Source organism: Astatotilapia calliptera, chromosome 3, assembly GCF_964374335.1.
Source record: "Astatotilapia calliptera chromosome 3, fAstCal68.1, whole genome shotgun sequence".
Classification (NCBI taxonomy): Eukaryota; Metazoa; Chordata; class Actinopteri; order Cichliformes; family Cichlidae; genus Astatotilapia; species Astatotilapia calliptera.
Window position 1 is genome coordinate 59,299,490 of NC_137424.1, and position 22,716 is coordinate 59,322,205.

General features: G+C 37.6%; 2 protein-coding genes across 2 annotated transcripts; both read left to right on the forward strand.

The window, feature by feature from the left end:
- The first annotated feature begins 170 nt into the window (after positions 1–170).
- On the forward strand, positions 171–7,400 carry LOC113017270 (endonuclease domain-containing 1 protein-like). The gene is made up of 3 exons (XM_080292751.1): positions 171–240; positions 3,286–3,636; positions 5,310–7,400. The coding sequence occupies exons 2-3, from the start codon at positions 3,304–3,306 to the stop codon at positions 6,033–6,035; spliced, it is 1,059 nt and encodes a 352-aa protein (XP_080148877.1). The 5' UTR covers positions 171–240; positions 3,286–3,303; the 3' UTR covers positions 6,036–7,400.
- Positions 7,401–15,853: 8,453 nt separating this feature from the next.
- Positions 15,854–22,716, forward strand: LOC145421855 (protein-glutamine gamma-glutamyltransferase E-like). Its single transcript, XM_080292756.1, has 4 exons — positions 15,854–16,406; positions 20,478–20,632; positions 20,932–21,065; positions 22,020–22,716. Exons 1-4 carry the CDS (start codon positions 16,334–16,336, stop codon positions 22,168–22,170), a joined length of 513 nt encoding a protein of 170 aa, XP_080148882.1. The 5' UTR covers positions 15,854–16,333; the 3' UTR covers positions 22,171–22,716.

The following is a 22,716-nucleotide window of genomic DNA, read 5'->3' on the forward strand; positions in this document are numbered from 1 at the left end:
CAAGGCCAGTTTTCATTCTGTGATAACAAACATTGTATTTAGACATTTAGACTTTGACACAAGTTTGACATCAACGTCTTCAGAATAACATTGATGACAAATTGCTGACAGTGCATACTCTTCTCATAATAAAACTGCTGAACTACTCCATATTATTCGTATTTACACAACCGAGGAAGCGTTCCCAGTTTCCACAGCCATTTTCACGTGACAGGAGTTTCAGTGATAATCTTGAGAGTGGTAAGTTAAGTCTTCTTGCTGATTATTCAGTGTATTTGTCCTTTTTTAATATTGTGTGTGTATTACATTTAAAATGTAATCTTTAATCCTCTTGAATTTTCGCAGCTTTTTATATTTATGTGGACAAAGAATGAAATCATTCACCAATGCTAGAGAATTATATTTCAAAGCATTTACAAACTTTTGTGACGGCATTTTAGCTCATTGTCATGGTCGCCGAAGAATGAATGAGAAATGCAAAATCAGAACAAAGTATTTTATGGGTATAAATATTTAACTATTAAATATATAAAAATTTAACTTAAGGTAAATCATATACATGTAATGTTAAAATGCATATATACTTCAAATTATCATTCAAATGAAAATGTATTAAATTGAACACTGATGAAGTTGGTCTGAACAAAGAATTTACCTAATTAGAATATGTTGAACAGGAACAGATTATTAGTGTTTTGAAAACAACACATTCGGATGACAGATGAATATTTAATATTTATGAAGAAACATGAACTGACTTGAGGTGGTGTTTGTAGGCTGTATGCTCGCTATGTGACTTCCACCTAAATACTAAGAAAGTAACTGAGCATTGAGCGTCTCCATTAGAATCGTGGACTATTTATATATACTATTTATATAGTGCTTTTAAACACAGACATTCAACTTTCATGAAAAAGAAACTAGCCCATTTTGAAAGTGATGGCAGAAACACTTTGTAAAAATGTTGGGACAGGAGCAAAAATAAATCCTGGAAAAGTAAGTGGAAAATGAAACCGTAGCAGAAGCGTTTTGCAAATAATAAGATTAACTGGCAGCAAGTCAGTAACATGTTCGGGTATAAAAACATAAGCTTAGAGAGGCAGTGCTTCAGAGTAGTTCACCAATCTACAAAAAAGTAACTCTACAAAGTGCGGACAGTTTTCCTCATCTGAACATTGCCAAGACTTTAAATACCTCATCATGTATAGTGCAAAATATCAAAAGATTCAGAGAATCTGAAGAAATCTCTCTGCAGAAGGGAGAAGGCTGAAAATCAGTACTGGATGCCTGTGAGCATCGTGCCCTCAGGCGGCACCGCATTAAAGAACAGGCATGAATGTGGCATAGAAATAACATTTTCACAAATCATTTTCTGGTAACACAGGTCAGTGTGCCATCCATAAATGCAAGTCTCCTTCATTCAAATATAAACCATATATGATTTTAAAAAAAGCCACCATCTTCTCATCTAAAAGGGTCTGAAGCAAAGTGGAAAACTGTTCTGTGGGGACAATGAATTGAAACTCTATATATAATTTGAAAAACACTGACCCTGTAACCTCTAAAGAGCAGAGAGACCATTCGCCTTGCTATCAGACAGTTCCAAAGCCTACAGCTCTGATGGATACCAATTGGTATCCAGTGATGTATTAGTGCCTATGGAATTGGCAGCTTGCACATCTGGAAAGGCATCAACAATGGTGAAAGATATATACAGGTCAGATAAATATCCACTCCCATTCAGATGTCTTTTTTAGGGAAGGTCTTGCATATTTCAGCAAAAAGGCACAATACATCTATTACAACAGCATGGCTTCACAGTAGAAGAGTCTGGGTGCTGAATTGGCCTGCCTGCAGTCCAGACCTTCTGGGAACTGAAAAGATTTGGAGTATCATAAAATGAAAAATGCGGCAAAGAAGACCCTGGACTGCTGAGCAGCTAAAATCCAACATCAGACAAGACAGTGAGATAACATTACTCTCCCCAAATTCCAATAATTGTTGTCCTCAGTTCGCAGAATTGACAGGGAAGTAAATAAAAGTTTTTTGAAACATGCTGCTGCCATCAAATTCAAAATGAGTTAATATTTTTTTAATTGTGATTTTCTTTCCCCCTTTAAACATTTGATATGTTTCTATGTTATATTTAGAATAAATACAAATTCAAATTTTATTTTATTTGTCACGTACACAGTCATACACAGTACGATATGTAGTGAAATGCTTGGACAACTGCTCGTGACCTAAAGAAAACAAAAAAGGAAAAGGCTATGAATAAGATAGGAAATAAATATGAAAAATTAAAAAGGGTAAATTTAACTAGGAAGGAATAAAATATAAATTAAGGTTAAAAATGAAATAACTGTACAACACAAATTAGAATGAAGGGTAAATTTAACTGGGAAGAATAAGATAAAATATATAAATTAAAGTTGAAAATAAAATAACTGTACAACAAAATACACAATACACAATATAGAACTATATAAGAATGTATGAAGAAATCTAAATATAAATAAATATATACACAATAACAGCAGCTGTACAAGTATTAACCGGAAATGAAGAATATAGTGACCAGTGTTGTGCAAAAAAAAAATAAATCACCAAGTCACTTCGCCAGTTTAGGAATGAAATGACGTAGGACCTTCAAACTGATACCACAGGTGTATCTATTAAAAATCTCGGACGAGTTTGAATCTCATTGACCTTGATGTCACAGTATCAGAGGTGAGAGTAAGTTTTCTGAAACTCTTGTGAAAGTGATAAGGTGACAAAAGATGTTGAAATTGTTACCACAGGTGTGTCTACTGGTGCTCTATAAGCCACCTGTAACCACATATTAAAACAGTACCTTATTCTATGCAAGTAAGCAGTATACTTTAGAATGTTTTCTGCCAGCAATGAATGACTTAATATCCGTCATCATAACTGTTTATTTCACTTGCTTACACCACCCTTCAACTTCTTTTTAAGCCAAAGCACACTCTCTGAGAAAGACCTACTTTGTACTTACAGGCCTTCCAAGAAAGGAAGGCCTGTAAGTACACAGTCTGCAAATGCAGAGAAGTAGAATCACAATGGCTCATTAAATGCAAGATCACTGCAGCTTGATGTTATCGTTTCCACTTATGCAACCCTTGTACATATCTGTTGTAGAATCGAGACCTCCTGTTGTCATTATGTGTAGGCTAGCATTACTCCTCTACACAGGTTGTTCAGTCTTGTCCAAAAATTTTAAGGTGTATTGCTGATGAGTTTTTTTGTTTTTTCATCTGACCACAGGACACATCTCAGTTGAGGATGTCATCAATACAAACCTGTTTCCTGTCCATCCCTGCCCTGCTCTTCCTAGTCCTTCCAATAGATCCCACTTTAGCTGAAGTGGTCACATCAGTATCAATCTGTAAACAATTTCTTCTTGAGGAAACTCCCCCTCAGGTCCCTGGTGTCTTGGAAAGTGGAAATATCCTGAACCAGAACCAGTACAAGCCTATATGCCAGACTTATAAGAACAAGAGAAGGTTTTTAACTCTCTATGACATCAAGAACAAGATTCCAGTATTTTCTGCATACAAGTACATTGGAGACGTAGAAATAAAGCGACCCCGCAGTCATTGGCAGATAGAGCCACAGGTAGGTCTCACAGACTGTAAATCAAACTTTTATTTATATCTTACAATGTGCTACTGTACAGGGTGGGCCATTTATATGGATACACCATAATAACATGGGAATGGTTGGTGATATTAAAGTCCTGTTTGTGGCACATTAGTATATGTGAGGGGGCAAACTCCTCAAGATGGGTGGTGACCATGGTGGCCATTTAGAAGTCGGCCATCTTGGATACAACTTCTGTTTTTTCAATAGGAAATGTCACAAGAAAAACAATGGTGTGCTTGGTTTCAACGTAACTTTATTCTTTCATGAGTTATTTACAAGTTTCTGACCACTTATAAAATGTGTTCAATGTGCTGCCCATTGTGTTGGATTGTCAATGCAACCCTCTTCTCCCACTCTTCACACACTGATAGCCATCCAGTATCCGTAGTTTCAGGTGCTGCACATCTCGTATCTTCACACCATAGACAATTGCCTGTAGATGAACCCAAAGATAAAAGTCTAAGGGGGTCAGATCGGGAGACCTTGGGGGCCATTCAACTGGCCCACAATGACCAATCCACTTTCCAGGAAACTGTTCATCTAGGAATGCTCGGACCTGGCACCCATAATGTGGTGGTGCACCATCTTGCTGGAAAAACTCAGGGAACGTGCCAGCTTCAGTGCATAAAGAGGGAAACACATCATCATGTAGCAATTTCAAATATCCAGTGGCCTTGAGGTTTCCATTGATGAAGAATGGACCCACTATCATTGTATCCCATATACCACACCAAACCATCACTTTTGTTGGTCCAACAGTCTTGGAGGGATCCATCCAATGTGGGTTAGTGTCAGACTAATAGCCGTGGTTTTGTTTGTTAACTTCACCATTCACATAAAAGTTTGCCTCATCACTGAACAAAATCTTCTGCGTGAACTGAGGGTCCTGTTCCAATTTTTGTTTTGCCCATTCTGCAAATTATGTGCGCCAATCTGGGTCATCCTCGTTGAGATGCTGCAGTAGCTGGAGTTTGAAAGGGTGCCATTTGTGAGTAGCTAATATCCGCTGAAGGGATGTTCGACTAATGCCACTCTCCAGTGACATGCGGCGAGTGCTACGCTGTGGGCTCTTGCTGAATGACGCTAGAACAGCCACTGATGTTTCTTCATTAGTGACAGTTTTCTTGCGTCCACATTTTGGCAAATCCAACACTGAACCAGTTTCACGAAACTTAGCAAGCAGTTTGCTAACTGTAGCATGGGAGATGGGTGGTCTTGCAGGGTGTCTTGCCTTGAAATCTGCTGCAATGACCCGGTTACTGCGTTCACCAGATATCAACACAATTTCGATCCGCTCCTCACGGACATGTCAATGGCTGTGAACAAAGAGAAACTTGTAAATAACTCATGAAATAATAAAGTTACGTTGAAACCAAGCACACCGTTGTTTTTCTTGTGACGTTACCAATAAGTTTGATGTGTCACATGGCCTTCTTCCTATTGAAAAAACAAAAGTTGTATCCAAGATGGCCGACTTCTAAATGTCCACCATGGTCACCACCCATCTTGAGGAGTTTGCCCCCTCACATATACTAATGTGCCACAAACAGGACTTTAATATCACCAACCATTCCCATTTTATTACGGTGTATCCATATAAATGGCCCACCCTGTATATTCATAACTAACTGTAAGCCTCTTTGCAGCTTGAGAATGAAAATGACAGCAATAACATGAGGAGAAAAGACAAAGAGAAGATCTACAATCACCAGGCTGTAGACACTGATTTCAAATCCAATGGAACATATGACAAAGGTCACATATTTCCAAGCTCTCATGCATTCACTAAAGATGACAAAATGGCTACTTTCACCCTGACCAACATTGTTCCACAAGCAAGAACTTTCAACCAGGGAAGCTGGAACAAAATGGAGAGGTGCATCAAATGTGTTATGGACAAATACTGCAAAAATAGCAGTGGTGTCACTGAAGTTTTTGTGGTAACTGGAGCACAACCCAGCTCTAACAACATCCTCAACAACAAGATTAACATTCCCTCCATGCTCTGGTCGGCATTCTGCTGCTACAGCTCCAACATGGACATGTGGATCGCTAGCGCACACTGGGGCGAAAATGTTCCAGATGAATCTAAACACAAATATCTACAGACCAAGACTCTGTCAGAACTGCACAACAAACTGAGGACAGCAGACTCTGAGTTTAACATGTTTCCTGGAACACAGTGTCCTCTACACAAGACTGTCTCACAGTTTTACCCAGATATCAAAAACTGCTTCTGCCCCTCATCCATATCAACCACTTCTGCCCCTAGCAATTTAACAACTCCCACTCCACCTTCTGGTTCAACCACATTACAACTGACCCCCACGCTTCAAATTCTACTCCTAACACATCTGTTTCTCTACTTTTAACACCTTCTATTAGCTCTATGTCAGATTGGTGACCTGACCTGGGTGTTCCCCACCTCTCGCCCTATGGTAGCTGGGATAGGCTCCAGTGCAACCATTGACCCTATTTAACATAAGAAGAAGAGAATGGATGGATAGATGGATGAATTCCCATGATGCACTTCATCGTGTTTCTTCTTCAGTCACCATTTTCACTTGCTATGGGATTATTCACCTCTCTCCCTTCACCCCCACTGCAGATGCCTCCATGCTGCTACATCGTCAAAAACCGGCTCTCCCATTTGAACATCTGCCTTGCTTACTATGATCTGGCTCTCCAGTTACTACATCTACTCCTCTTACTATGATGGGCTTTTATCTACAACATCATTCAACATCAGAATTTTAACTCAATATCTGACCTTGTGATTGTGACATTTGAAACATCAGGCTCAGTTTTCTCTCTGAACTTTGCCCCTAGAGGGACTAATACTGTGCAGACCAAGGATAGATAGAGCTGATTACAATAAACAATGCAAATATTTTCATTAATCTCTAGAACTGATTTCGGGAAACTTGAGATTCAGTATCTTGCCCAATGAAGAATGACAATAGCAATGCAAACAGAACTAGTAAATATGAACAATTAGTGATAAATTCAGACAGATTTATCAAGGTAACACAAGAACATTCACTGCCTGGACTAGCATATGGATGCTATGCACCACGGGGAATGCAAAGATACAGTTAGAAACAACTCCCCTCAACAAAAATGCACAGGTCTTGCAATAAACTGATAGCAACAAAGGTTGCGACAGCTAATAAACGTATTAATACTCTCAGCTGCTTCATAAACGCACAGAAGGAAATGCCCACTGCATGGTAAGCCTCACAATGACTAGTTAAATTGGCTGCTGTAGCGAGAAGGGTAACCAGTCATGAGATGGTGATTAGGTTTTTCACCACAAGGTGTCACTGCTATTTAAAAATTATTCTGTGAAAAGTGATCATTGTTTTTCCAGCTAACTTCATTATTGGCCCATTTATTCACCTGATTCTTCCTGCTCTTGTTCAAACTTGTACAATGTTTTAAATCTGCACCACTGATTCATCCTCTTTAAAGACAGCTTGCTGTCTTTAACAGTCTCATTATTTACTTGACTTGTTTATATGCGGATTTCTCCAAAACATGTGTTGATCACAGTTATTGACAGAATGGTATGATGAGTATTGTTTTGACTTGTGCAGGACTCGTATGTGTCACTTTTTCACAGAACATCATCTTCAAGATCTGGCGATAAACCAAATTGGCCAGCAGGTGTCACACAAAGCACCGTGTGGATCTTTTCTTTGGTGTTAGATCAATAAAACCAACTGTCAAGAAAAATATAATTGCTTTTTCCTAATTATGATTACATTCACAGATTTTCATTTTTATATGTATTTATATTCTCTATGTTTTATACAAGTAGTTTTTGCCAGGCCTGCAGCGCCTGTTTTGATCTATTTGATCAAAACTATTTGATTATTGTGTGCATGCAGTTTGTTTCAGTTTCAGTTGCTTCTCTTTTTTTCCCTTATTTTAATCTTTTGTCTTTTACTTTTTTGTCTTTTACTTATTATTGTAGGTGGTTATTTGTTTTAGTTTTCTCTTTGATCATTGTCTCTAGGATTCTAAAAATGTGATATTTGAGTTTAACAAATTTATTACATGAAATTCCAGTCATGTCAACGCAAATGCTTCACTGACTATTCACAGAACAACACAACAATTTACGGTATATGTCACATGTCATATAATTTTATGTAAAGGTAAAGGTAACAGTGGTCGCCATGGTAATCAGAGTAAGCTGGGCGAGTGGCTCCAGCAGATGCTAGGACCAAGATCCAAGATCTCTGTCCAGAGGAGCGCAGTCCTAGGAACAGCAAAGGTACTCCACTGTTAGAGGACCCGACCTTAAAGGATAAAGACCATATTTTAAGTATTTCATTAATCATTTTCCTATTTGATTTATTTTCCCTTTAATTAAACTGGACATCACTTTAAATACTTCTAAATTTGAAATGTCCTATTAAAGAATCTCTGATAACAATGAATTAAAATTCCAGTTTTAGTGGCATTCGAAGGATGTCTCGCTGTTCTCACCTCACTGTACCCTCACCTGCTAAAACTTTATACAAGCTGCTATGAAATTAAACAACCTAGAAGATAACATAAAATAGCATGTGTTTTCTGACATAACTGAAATCTAATCTTTACGAAAAATCGGATAGTGTTACACACATAACTATGTGTTATCTGAAAATGCACAGGTGTGCACTTATGCAGAAACATTTCAGAGACACACCCAATGAGATAAAGAACAAAAAGGTTTGCAAAACAAAAAGTATCACCTGATGCAGAGTTAAGACGACCCAGCTCCAATAATAGATCATATTTAAGCAAAGCAGCAGCTTGTTGTGCATTTAAATATTATCAGCTGTGTTATAACCATTGTGACAAAATGGTAAATTGAGAGCTAATTTACCTTTGCCACATCAATAGCAATCATGAAAGTGGGGTTTTGTTATGGGAATTTTGGCATTACAGTTTTTCTGGTTTAAGATTTTTCATTGAGGTTATTTGTTGTTAACAATGAAAACTGTAATTAACAACTGCCAACTGTTAACACTAGATTGCTTTTAGAGTCAGCTGTGTACTGCTTGGTACAGAGACACCAGTTCCAATATTCTATTCTATTCTATTTTGGGGCCATGAAAGGCTTTAAAAGTATAATCCTAAAATCAGTTCTTAAACAAATGGGCAGTTGGTGCAGAGTCATTAAAACCGGTGTAATATCCCCACATTTCTTGGGCAATTACAGCGACTGAGAATAAAAGGATCATTAATCATATGAGTGTCAGCAAAACTCACAGTATTAGGCTAATAATAATAATAATAATAATAATAATAATAATAATAATAATAAAAAATAAAAATAATTTTAGTTATAGTTTTTGTAACATTTTAAAACACGTAAAACTCTTCTGAATCTGGATTTAAAAAACACAAAATAAATGTACTGTATGGATCCCAACAGGGGATCAAATAATTATTTAATAATAATAATTGTGGTTTGTAGTCTAAAGTGCTTTGGGTGATCGGTGATGCTAGAAAAGCTCAAGTTAAAAATTTGTTTGCTGTTTTTAACCCTGTTTGGTTTGGTGGTTTTGGTTTCCGGCAGATTGAAATGGTTGCCTGTATTTCATATGGAAAATGGCAGCTGAAGACTTGCTTGCAGCTTGCACAATTTCATAGTGATTGGTGGTTGCCAGAGGGTTACTGGTCTCTGGACCTGTCCGACTGGCTCATTTGCACAGTGAATGCTAGTTGTGCTCTTTACTCATCTATGAGTTTGATGGCATCTGCAGCAAAAAGAATTCATGTGATATAATCAGCTACATAATGCCAACTGTTGGAGACTAAAGCAGTCCCTTTCCCTTTTCTGAGCTGGTATCTAAAAAATGTTATCTAATTCTAATCAGTCTCACTTGGTTGGCAGTTTTAAATGATCTGCCTTTCAAAGAAATGTCCCAAAAACCTGTTTCAGCAGGAATTGTATCTCTTTAAGTATGCCAGGCTCTTTAAAAGGCAGGAACCTATAGTGTTTGCTACTCTGTTTTCAGAGCTGAGCTGTTGCTTTCCAAACCTGCGATCGTTGTGATCCCTCCAGTAACTGGCATGATGGCAAACAGTGAGTATAAATGGCCTGTATTTATATAGCGCTTTACTAGTCCCTAAGGACCCCAAAGCGCTTTACATATCCAGTCATCCACCCATTCACACACTGGTGATGGCAAGCTACATTGTAGCCACAGCCACCCTGGGGCGCACTGACAGAGGCGAGGCTGCCCGACACTGGCGCCACCGGGCCCTCTGACCACCACCAGTAGGGAACGGGTGAAGTGTCTTGCCCAAGGACACAACGACCGAGACTGTCCAAGCCGGGGCTCGAACCGGCAACCTTCCGATTACAAGGCGAACGCCCAACTCTTGAGCCACGATCGCCCCATACATTTTATTTTTTTAATTATAAATATATATAAATGACCTGACAACTAGAAAAAGGTTGAACAAGAATCATTTGTCTGAAATTACAAAAAAAAAAAAAATTAAAAGAAATTAAAAATTTGAAAATTCTGGTTCAAATTTTTGACAATATATATAAAGGACCTCATGAGAGCCGTACAACAGTGAGTCTCTACAGCCATCTGTAAAACATGGTGAACGCTCTGACCTGATTCAGGGCTGCACTTTAGCCAGTGATGTTGGAGATCTTGCTAAAATTGATGGAATTATGAGTTATGCTCAATCAGATTTTGATCCACCATGCAATATCTGTCTGTAAATTTCTGGAAAAGTTCCTTTTTTAGAATGACGATGATCCCTAACACACTACCAATGTAGTGTGTTGACAAGGAACAGAATAGAAGGCAGCCGACATTCAAAAAAGATGTTTGAATGACTGAAGAGAGCAGGCAGTTTTGAAGAATAAAGTTGGTCACACCAGCTACAACTTAGAGTTGTACAAACTCTGTTTTTGCCTTATATCCTATATTTCCATGTGCTTGTACACAATTTAATAAATTGCTACATTTATTTACCATTTTCCTAGTAAAATATTAAAAAAAACAAAACAAGAGGTGGGTAGAGACTTTCACACTGTACTGTAATAATAGTCCAGCAACAGATAATAAATCCATTGCTGATATGTTTATTAACACCTGTTTATCTTCAGGACATCAATGTGTGGTGTCGAGTAACTTTGCACTTTTTTCAGATATTTTTCAGTTCTATTTCATTACATTCAGTTTGATTTATATATTTTATTTATTTGCACAGGGTAAAAATATTTCCACACAAATGCTTGTAAATAAGGCCCAATTATTCCAATCACATTACCGTACACTTCAATGCACATATTTCCCTTCTTCCTAGCTAAACATAAAGAAATCACAGGTAGCTCAATGCTTTCACACAGTACTACTGTTATTAGTCCACCAAGAGAAAAAAGATACATTGATAAGAAAAATTAAATTGAAGCCTTTTGTGCTTGGCTTTCATCATCATTTTCACTTTTTCAGAGAGTTTTCCCGACAGTTAAAGTTTGCAGTCAGACATGAATCCAGATGAGTTTGATATTCTGTGAATGAATACCAGACGACAAACAACCATATCACCAAACCAGCTGTACACCAACTAGTTCGACTTAAACAAATAAACTTTATTTTCAGTTATTATCAAACTGTCAGTGTGATGAGTTTATACAAATCAATTGAATTGAATTTTATTAAATTTTATTTCCATATTGCCAAATCACATTGATACTCATCTCAAGGCACTTTGTTCTTTGCACACTTTATATTGAAAGGTAAAAAGCCTAAAAAAACACTGAGAGGAAAAACACCCCAATAAGCAGACAACCCCCTATGAGCAAGCACTAGTTGACAGTAGGAAGAAGAACTCCCTTTTAACAGAAAGTAGTAAGTAGGTCAGATCCTGTAATTACAAAAAAAAGGGATATAAAGGGAAACAAAATGCTATCACTTAGGGAAAGCACAGGGGACGTATCGACCAGTAAATCAACAGCTTTACTTTTACACTGAGCTCTGTCTTCACCACAACAGACCGGTGCGACATCTGCATCACTGCAGCTGTGACCATGAAGCATTTGTCAACTGAAACATATTCCATGATCTCTTGTCTTATCTTGTCTCTCATTTCACCCCTTTCTTTGCTTCACCTGGAAATAAACGTGTTGCTATACAGAGAAATTGCTGTGGGGCAGTATACAGATTCAACAAGGCTGTTGGTTCCAAACAATTCAAATTTACTGACCTACGAACGGTGCTGAGAGCAAAATAGGTTTGTACACATTTCATAAATCTGACAGTATTTTTATATGGTGGCATATTTTTATTTTTTGCACAGGGTAAGAACATTCCCACACAAATGTTAGTAAATGAGGCCCAATTTTTCCTAACACACCAGTGCTGTGCACAGACGTTTAAAGGGGCGGGTGTTCAAAGTTAAAAAGTGGCACAGAGAACCAGGCTGAATATGAAAGACCCACATTCATCAAGAATCTAATATGGAATTACATTATGCTATATCGCTGTCATTAGGTGGGGACAATGCAAAGCAAATGTAGCATATGTGTTACCTGATGGGTACAATGTTGCTGCTGCTCCTGCTGCTGGTAGTGCTGGAGGGCAGGGCTGTGCTGATCTGAGACTGTAGACATTAAAAAGTCCACAGGAGAAATGGTAGCTGATTAAACAAGTGTTATGAGATAATAATAAAATGCAAAGATTGGTGACAGTGCTTGGAACCATAAGGCAACAGATTTAAAAAACTGTGGGAAATGAACTGAAACTGGAATATTACTAGGGAAAAACAAATGGGTGGTCATGGTAGGGTAACAATGTAGCAAAAAAAATCTATACACATAAAACATGCACACATACACACGTGTGCATACAGTGACATTTTGGTGTCACTTTGATGGACAGAGCTACAGAGCCATGACACCCTTATCCAGTTAGCTAGCGGCTAATGACCACCACTACTTGTGCAGTTAATAAAAGTACGGCTAATGTTTTGTTGCACTGTTGCACACACAGTGTGCTCATTTGTTTCAATTCGTCAGTTGCCACAAGAAAACTTAACAACGTGTACACAAAAAATGTGCATACTCTTTGCGAGCTCGTTCCCGGCTCGTAACCAGCGCCCTCTGCCATCAAGGGTGAGCATTGGTTTGTGGTCATCATGTGACTGATGCAAGCCAGATCCTTTTATTTAGTAAAATGTAAATGTTACTGTTGATGGGTACAGGCAGGGGAAGGTGCTCAAATCCCTGCTTCCCTTTTGATGCCTTATATCATCTATTTCATCGATTTGTACGTTTTCACACAATTCAATGCACATATTTCCCTTTTTCCTAGCTAAACATAAAGAAACTACAGGTAGCTCAATGCTTTCACACAGTACTACTGTATTATTAGTCCACCAAGAGAAAAAAATATATACATTGATAAAAAATAAAAAATGATTAAAGCCTTTTGTGCTTGTAAAATGGTCTGTATTTGTATAGCGCTTTACTTGGTCCTAAGGACCCCAAAGCGCTTTACACTATACACAATCATTCACACACTGGTGATGGCAAGCTACAGTGTAGCCACAGCACTATCAGAGGTAAGGCTGCCGGACACTGGTGCCACCGGGCCCTGTGGTGGCGCTGGTGGTGCCTACTCTGACCACCACCAGTAGGCAACGAGTGAAGTGTCTTGCCCAAGGACACAACGACCGAGACTGTCGGAGCCGGGGCTCGAACCGACAACCTTCCGATTACAAGACGAACGCCCAACTCTTGAGCCACGATCGCCCCATCAATTGGCTTTCATCAGCAGGTGTTTATCTGGAGGGCATCAGGCTTAAAGCCATAGGCGTGGTGTGTGGTACATTTTCACTTTTTCAGAGATTTTTCCTGATAGTTAAAATATATAGTCAGAAATGAATCCAGATGAGTTTGATACTCTAAGAATGAATACCAGATGACAAACAACCATATCACCAAACCAGCTCAGCTACTTCTACTTAAACAGATAAACTTCAATTTTAATTACTGTCCAACTGTCAATGAAATGAATTAAAATTTAATAAAATTCAGTTCAACTGAATTTTATTAAATTTAATTCAGTTCTGTTTGTATCTATTTCTATATTGCCAAATCATAACAACTGTCATCTTAAGGTCAAACCACCAGTAGCACCAGGATCAGGGAGGGACAGCTATGTGCTCCGACCAGTTGGTGGTGACGGGAGAAATGAAAGTTCACCGGGGTTGATTTAAAAGTGGAATTTAGTAATTTGTGAATATTGATTGCTAATCATTGATTCTCTAAAAAAATAAAATAAAATCATCTTGTTCTCACAGATGTTTGAAAATAGTTGAAAATTATTAACTATTTTATATTTTTTCACAGTTTTCAAAAGCCCACAATATGTGAAAGGGGCACTAACAGGAAGTAAATAACAACTTAAAAAGAGGTCATTGCAGAGGAATTTATGATCAAAACTGAGATATTTTTGAGATAATTTGAATATTTTTGAATCCTAGAAGAGTTAAAAACAGTAAGATAGGAAACCTGTGACTCAAATGTCATCACTACCATTTCTGAATTATAACTTCCTGTAAAATTTCAAGCTTGCCAGTTAACAAAGGCTTTTCATGTCATACTTATAGTTGCTTTTGTGGCTCTCTAAGATAATTACATTTGTACTCATGTTGTGTTTTTTGTTGCAGGAATTAACAAGGTGAATTTTCACTGCGTGACTAACAACACTGCTCATCGCACCATTGAAATTACAAGAAAGCAGCTGATTGTTAGGCGTGGCCAGTCCTGCTGACCCTGGAAATGGTGCAGCCTTTCAGTGTCAGACAGTGTCCGTCAGCTCATCCAGATGCTGAGATGCAGCTTCGAAAACAGTCCAATCAGTGCAGTCAAAACAGTCCTACAGTTCCTGCTTTGCTGCGTTAGTCCACTTCTTCACAGTTTTTAATACAGGCTTGGCATGTTTGAGTTGTTGCCTTTAAACTGCAATAAGATGGACCAGGCAGTGATCAGAATATCCCAAGGCTGCCTGGGGGACAGAGCGAAATCTGCCGGGCTTACAACTTCATCGGGTGGACCGTGAAGCGGAGCTCTCAGGGAAAACAAAGGGTGGTGGAGTCTGCTTCTACATCAACGAAGGTTGGTGTACTGATGTCGCAGTGTTACAGAAATACTGCTGCTCAAACCTGGAAACTTTTTTCATCAACTGCAAACCATTTTATTCACTGCAGGAGTTTTGTTCCTTCATGCTGGTTGGAGTTTGCATCCCTCCTCAGGCCAATGCAAACAACGCACTGGCTGACCAGATTACCACCCTTGAAAGAAAATTCCTGGATTCCTTCACAATTGTCCTTGGGGATTCTAACAGAGCAAATCTAAACCATGAACTTTCTAAATATAGACAGCATATAGACTGCCCCACCAGGTACAACATTATATTGGAGCACTGTTACCCAGATACTGTCTTAAAGTAGTGACTCTAAGACAGTATCTGGGATTCGCTGGGAAGAGAGCGGAGAGCGGAGATTCAGGAGGTGAATGGAGGGGAGTGTTGTGCGGAATCTCGGCTGATGTTACACCCCTGAAAACAGGGGGAAAGAATCACAAGAGTGATTATGACTTGCGTCTCTCGTGCAGTCGTTTATTGCAGTGAAAATGAACAGAAATGTTTCACATTCTGTACTGCTAAATGTCACATGGTGGAAGACAAACACTAAATAATAAACCAAAATACTAAAGTGCTTACTATATATGCCAGAACATGTTTCCTCAAAAATAGTTCACAATAGCGGCGGTTTTAGCTCCTGCCGTTATCTTAATTTCCATTATAAAGTACAAAACTGAGGCTCAAAACCGCCATGTATATGTGCACAAAACTGTAATATATGCTTCTAAAGCTTACAAAACAATGAAGGGTTACCTCTTAGATACCTTAACAGTGTACAAATTGAAAATATGTCAACCTTTAAGCACTTTTACCTGAAAACACGGGGAAAAGAATCACGAGAGTTATTATAACTTGCGTCTCTCATGCAGTGAGGAGAATGCTACAAAAGCCCCCTAGTGGAGATTAGAGACACTACAAATCGATCCCAGAAAAGGCTTACTAGCCGATCAGTGATGTATAGATTGCAGTTCTCTTAAGTAACATGAAAGCCATTAATATAACATGAAAAATAACCTCTTAACCATTTTCTTACCATATTTACATTATTTGTCCTTATATGAACTGATATGAATTAGTATTAACTGAACAGTTTTATATGCAGTAGTCCTTCAACCTGTCACACTGATGTACAGGGTGGGCCATTTATATGGATACACCGTGGGAATGGTTGGTGATATTAAAGTCCTGTTTGTGGCACATTAGTATATGTGAGGGGACAAACTCCTCAAGATGGGTGGTGACCATGGTGGCCAATTAGATGTCGGCCATCTTGGATACAACTTTTGTTTTTTTTCAATAGGAAGAGGGTCATGTGACACATCAAATTTATTGGTAATGTCACAAGAAAAACACTGGTGTGCTTGGTTTCAACATAACTTTCAATGTAACTTCAACACCAGGAGACCAAGGCGATAAATGGCCAGGACATTAAACTGAGGCTCAAGCTGAGCAGTAAGGATCACACCAATAAGGTGTTGTCTGTCCGTGTCAACGCTCAGGCCATGAGGTACAACGGCAATCCAGCGGACAACATCCTGAACAAAGTGCAGCACGTGACACTTCTGTCTGGACAAGGTCTGCAGTTCTTATCTTACAATTTTGGTCAGCATTGTAATTTATTTGAAAAGAAAAAAAAGAAATGATATAGATTTCTATGATTTGAGGCTGCTACTTCAAACTCCACCCCAAGTCTCACACTCTAAAAAATGTTTTGTTGACTCAACTTAAAAAAATTGAGGTAACAATTTCCACTCAGCTTTTTAAGTTACAAATTTTGCATATTATTAAGTAAATCCAGCAAGTAATTTTTAGGTTTGGCTAACTCAACTGGTTCAACAAACCAACATGATTTACTTTGACCTGTAAAAGCATAATTAAGTTTAAGCAACCTAATATTAATTTAGAATTTCTGGTAATATTGAGTTGACAAATTACATTAATTGAGTTAATCTAACTTACTTTTTTACATATATCCTACTCACAATTATCCATGCAAACATAGCCATTTAAATTATTCCAACTGATGAAACAGTTTATTGCATAACATTTTCGAAGTAATACACTTCTGTGTCATACAACATAAATCAAACATTACAGCAGCCCTTTAATTATAAATGAGTGGGCAAAAACAATAATGTATTTCAGTACAATTCCTCCGCAAACAACCTCAGTAACAAAAGAAAATGTAGCATGTTTATTACCTGGACAAGGTGTGTTGAATCAGAAGCTAAAACATACTGGTAGTAGACTTCCGCAGGCACAAGCATTCTCCACTGCAACCACTGAACATCCAGGGTATGGACATTGAGGCTGTGGACAGCTACAGGTACCTTGGTGTTCATCTGAACAACAGACTGGACTGGACTCATAACTCAGACGCCCTCTACAGGAAAGGGCAGAGCAGGCTGTACCTGCTGCGGAGACTCAGGTCTTTTGGAGTGGAGGGCCCACTCCTGAAGAAATTCTATGACTCTGTTGTGGCTTCTGCTATCTTTTATGGTGTGGTCTGCTGGGGCGGCAGCATCTCTGCTGGGGACAGGAAGAGACTGAACAGGGTGATCTGAAGGGCCAGCTCTGTTCTAGGATGCCCTCTGGACCCAGTGGAGGTGGTGAGTGACAGGAGAACGGCGGCTAAGCTGTCATCCCTGATGGACAACATCTCCCACCCCATGCAGCAGACTGTGACAGCACTGAGCAGCTCCTTCAGTGGGAGACTGCGGCACCCACGGTGTGGGACGGAGAGATTTCGCAGGTCTTTCCTCCCCACTGCTGTCAGACTCAATAATAAAGACTTTAACTGATCAAGCACACACATCCATACATATGCAATAATACTAAGTGCAATAATCCTTTCTGTCATCGTTGTATTTTTACTCAGTTGTATATAGTATTTGTATTTGTATTCTATTTTTATCTTATTGTATATTTATTTTTATTTTATTCTACTGTATATAGTATTTTATTTTATTCTATTCTGTACAGTTGTGTACTGTATTTATTCTTATTGTATTCTAATTTTTGCCTCATAACTTTTGCACTGTCCACTTCCTGCTGTGACAAAACAAATTTCCCACGTGTGGGACTAATAAAGGTTATCTTATCTTATCTTATACCAATTCACTTTGTTTTTCTTACTCCACAATGGTGTCTACAACCTCTGATTAACTGAACACACCAGCCAATCAACAGTGTTTAGTTATTACTAGAAACAAGCAGAGCAGTGGGGCCTGATGACCAACTTTGAGAACCACTATAAAGATTTGTAAAGGTATATTAAATAAAGCGGCAAATATATATATATATATATATATATATATATATATATATATATATATATATATATATATATATATATATATATATATATAAGTTTGTACTTAAGAGACATTACCCATGGGCTGGCTTTAAGCCCATCAAGTTCCAGAAACACCTTCTGGAATACCTCTAGAGTGTTCTTTACTTGTTTGGGGTAGCTCAGATTGAGAGCGTCTATAAGTCCCATCATTAAGGCACATGCTCTGGGCACATCAAGGTCTTCCAGGACAGCTGTTCCTTCAATCACAATTTTAGCAACGCTGGAAGAGACATTGCTGCACGTCTGGTGACTACGATCTTTACCACTTCTTCTGAGAACTGTTCTTCACCATCCTGGCAAGTAGGTTAAAAAGAAACATGTCGGTATTTTATGTGCTATTTAAAAATATAACACAAAACAATGTGAGATTTACCTACCAGCTGTTCTCTGAAGAGATCCTCTTCTTTCTCTTTCAAATACACCACCAGGCAATGGATTGTGACCTCTCTTCTTGTTTCCACCGAACTCTGGAGAATAAAAAAAGTTTACTAGGCCAAAAGTCAAACATATTACATTCATAGGACTAGCGTTTTGCTAATTATTGATTTAATTTTTGTTTTTAACCAATAAACAATTTAATTTTTATAACTTGAATTTAATCTGTTACATACTGCCCTGCTTTCAATGCACCCTTTGCTAGCAGTAGGATAAGGTGAGTGAAAGTAAATGTAACCTAGATTTGGAGACTATTTCAAACAGTTTTTGTTGAGTTCTAAGGACTATAAAAGACTACAAAGGCTTACCAAGGCTTTTGAGTTAACAAGTTATTTTAAGTATAAAACCTTCTCTAAAACACTACAATGAAACACTGAAAAGATGAATCCAAAATTCAAAAAATAAATAAATAACTAAATAAATCTACAGACTGTAGTTTAAAATTGGAAAAATTGTGTCATATCCAAATGTGTGAGAGAATTTTCTTTTTAATTATTTGAAGACCACTGTTGACATGCCACAATCCCACACTTCACATTATGCTTACAATTGCAGAAGGTAACGAAAGCAAGTCTTGTGTGCACACACACAATTTTGTTTTTTCTTGCTAGGTCAACTAACTTTAACCTCAGGCATATTTCACATTTGAGCTTAAAATACCAATACATTTGATAGAAATACTTTTACTCACACTGTCAGTAATTAGTTACCTCACCCAAGACCGTGGAAACACAAATTTACTCTGACACCATGATAAAAATGCAGGCAGCTGCTGACTGGTTAATTTGAACATATACAGGTTCAAATTGAACATGCTCTGCTGTCTGCAAGGTCTGTCAGCTAACCAAATGCACCCTGACAAGTGACAAATTTTAAGTATAAGTGGAAAAATGTACAATTGCGAGGAACGTTTGCTAGCTAAAAGAAAGCTAGCTAACAACTTTAACTTTAGCAACTTTACTATGCTAAACTATGATTAAAACCATCAAATTTAAAGTGTACAAATATAACTTGTAATTAATCTATTTTGAAATTCAATGCTTAGTTAACTCACCGAACACACCTCTACTCCCACAAAGTGATAAGAATGCAGACAACTGCTACGCCTGTGATGATACGAACATATGCTACGGGGTTACCCTCTGCTGTATGCATGGTCTCATACACACCTATGGCTAACCAAAGTAACCACCAGAGTGACAGATTTAACTGACAGATTTCATTAACAACAGGAAAAAATACAAACACTCTTTTATACTTTTATAGAGTAACAACTAACATAACACAGAGTGTCAATTCACATCATGCAGCTGCCATTGTCAGACTAAACTTAAGCAGTAAATTCCTGTAACTAGTACATATTTATAAAAGACTATAAAAAAAGAAACTTACCAGGTAGTGGTGCCAACCTCTGTTTTTTTCCGTTTCTTCTTTTTTTATGGCAGTTGTAATTATTTTTTCGTTATGGTCCAGTTATGGGCAGTTCAAACACGAAGGATGTTCAAACTCACTTTTACATGTTACACAAACTTAATATTTTCTGTTGTTGATTGATGACAAAAGTATTTTGTTCAATATACTCAAACATTTAAGTTAAGGAGGTGTTTATTAATTTCTGTGTTGCACTGACTTTTAACATTGATTAGTCAACTCACTGAAACGTGTACATGTAGACAACTTACTTTTTTAAGTAGAAAAATGCTTTTTTGTTAAGTTCTACCTACAAACACCATGAATATTTTTAGAGTGCAGAAATGAAAGAAATGAGAAAGAAACAAGAAATTAAAGTTTCCTGATGATACCATGAATCTCTGGATCAGTTCTCACATTCCTGCCTCTCACTGTATGTCCTACAGATGTGGCCATACCTATCCAGATCCCCTTTGCAGATTACAGTAAATATATGGTGAACTACGACAGCATAAAGGTTTCAGCAGTGGCCAGTGACAGTGATGAATACTACCAGACTGAGACCAACATCACCCTAGAGCAACCAGTCATCTCCATGAAGGTCATTAAAATCCAAATTTTGTGTGTAATATAAGGAAGTGCGTGATTTTATAACACAGGAAGTGAAAGCAGATTCAAACTAATGACATTACTTGGTAACAAAGTATGTGTTCATGGTATACGGTAGACTGGCTGTGTGGCATGGCCTTACAACGATAACTGCTGATTGGTTATTTGACAGTCAAAAAAGCGTCACCTGAACTCAGTTGATGAACAGGTTCTATGAGATTCTGAAAATTCTGGACTTTGTTCTATAATTTGCTGCACATTAATGCTGTACTATATCTGTGCTTCTTTTAGGTTTTGTATCCAGTCCATGTGAACCATGAAATGACATTGGAGGTGGAATTTAAAAACCCGCTCAATGAGAGGCTGAGGAACTGCTCCCTGACAGTCATTGGATGTGGCCTTTTTAAATCAGACTATATGCAAAGGTCAGTACTGAGACTTAACATACAATCTAACTCATTACAATCACAGGGTATAAGGAACAATGTGACTGTCTGGAGTTAATGATAATATTTCCCATCTTCAACCAGATGCTTTTTGTGAAACAGTAATTTGCTTTTTATGTGAGAGTTACAAAAACAAATATTGATTCTAGTCAGATTTCATTTCATCATCTCAGCGGTTCAATAATACTGGTTAAAAAAAACTCTTTATTTTCCTTGTACTCTGCCAGTTCACTCATTTTCATTTGGTTTAATATTGATGTTAATGCAGTAACCTCATTATGTAAAATATCTTTAAAACAACACTTTTAAACCATAAACTATTGATGCTTGTGTAAAGATGAAACAAATTCATGGAAATTTTCTTGTAACTTTAACTTATTTAATTCAAGCCATCGTTTGTCTGCCACGTGTCTGATATGTTGCCACAGAAAAAGAATTAAAAATCTTCAAAAAGGAAATAACGAGAGAAATAATCCATTAACTACTCATTTTTGTATACGTAGCCTTTTGTTTTGATTAAAGTTGTGTTTTTTCAAAGAATTGAAGTGGCCACAAAAGACTTTCAGATTTTGATTCATGCTGCATATTTTAGTGCTCCAAACAAATCTAAATTTTCTTTTTTTTCTCCAGTCTTCAAAAGAAAAGAAACATTTCTAACTTACAGTGCTATGTTGTTGGTAGTGCCACCAAGTGTTGTTCACCAATAAATAGTTCCAGCTCACAATTCCATTTTGCATAAAGATAAAAATAAAAAGAAACAGTATGCTAATCCTAATTACTGCTTACAGACTGCTTTTGTAAAGAGTTTAGCTAAAGCTAGGCAACCGTTTTCCTTTATTCCCCCCCCAAGCTAAGTTGGCTTAACTAGCCTAGGTTCTCATCCAAACAGGGCTTGAAGTAAAATAAAAAATAATAATGTTTTTCTATTTACAGTGACCTGGGTGAGGTAGAGCCAAAGGCCACACTGAAGCTCAAGATTACCACGACTCCCTACAGAGCTGGACTGAAGACCGTGGTTGCTGACTTCGACTGCAGCAGCTTCAGAGACATAAAGAGCTCCTGCATCGTTGACGTTAAACCATGAAGCTCTGGTTTCATTTACAGCTCCCTCTGTGTTTCTGTTTCTTTATTTAGTTTAAACTGGGATAGATTAATCTACTACACCTTGTTATAACTATCATCCACAGTAACGTTACTATCCATAGTCAAGGTTTTGTTTTTGTTTTTTCCCACTGGCTGAGATATAATCAAGTAGATTTTTTATTTCAAAGATGCAAACTGCCCAACATTTTCAGGGATATGCTTTGGGACTAACAGTTACCATAATTAATAATTAATGAGTAATGTAATCATTTTAATAAAAGAAGAGGGAGAAAACCGATTTCCTGATATTGCTTTGTAGCTTTTCTCTGTTTGTGCATTAATTATTATTGGGTTTAATTGATTGTGGGAAAATTATGAAGCTGTATTTTATGACAAGTTCTAAATATATAGCTCATCTCTTATACAAATTTGAGTAACAGTGATGGACCACCTCCTCCCCATCTCCTGTCCTAAATCCTGTCACCACTCGGATTCTGTTCTGCCATGATGGGTCAAATAAATAAATAAATTTCTCCATCTCAATAAA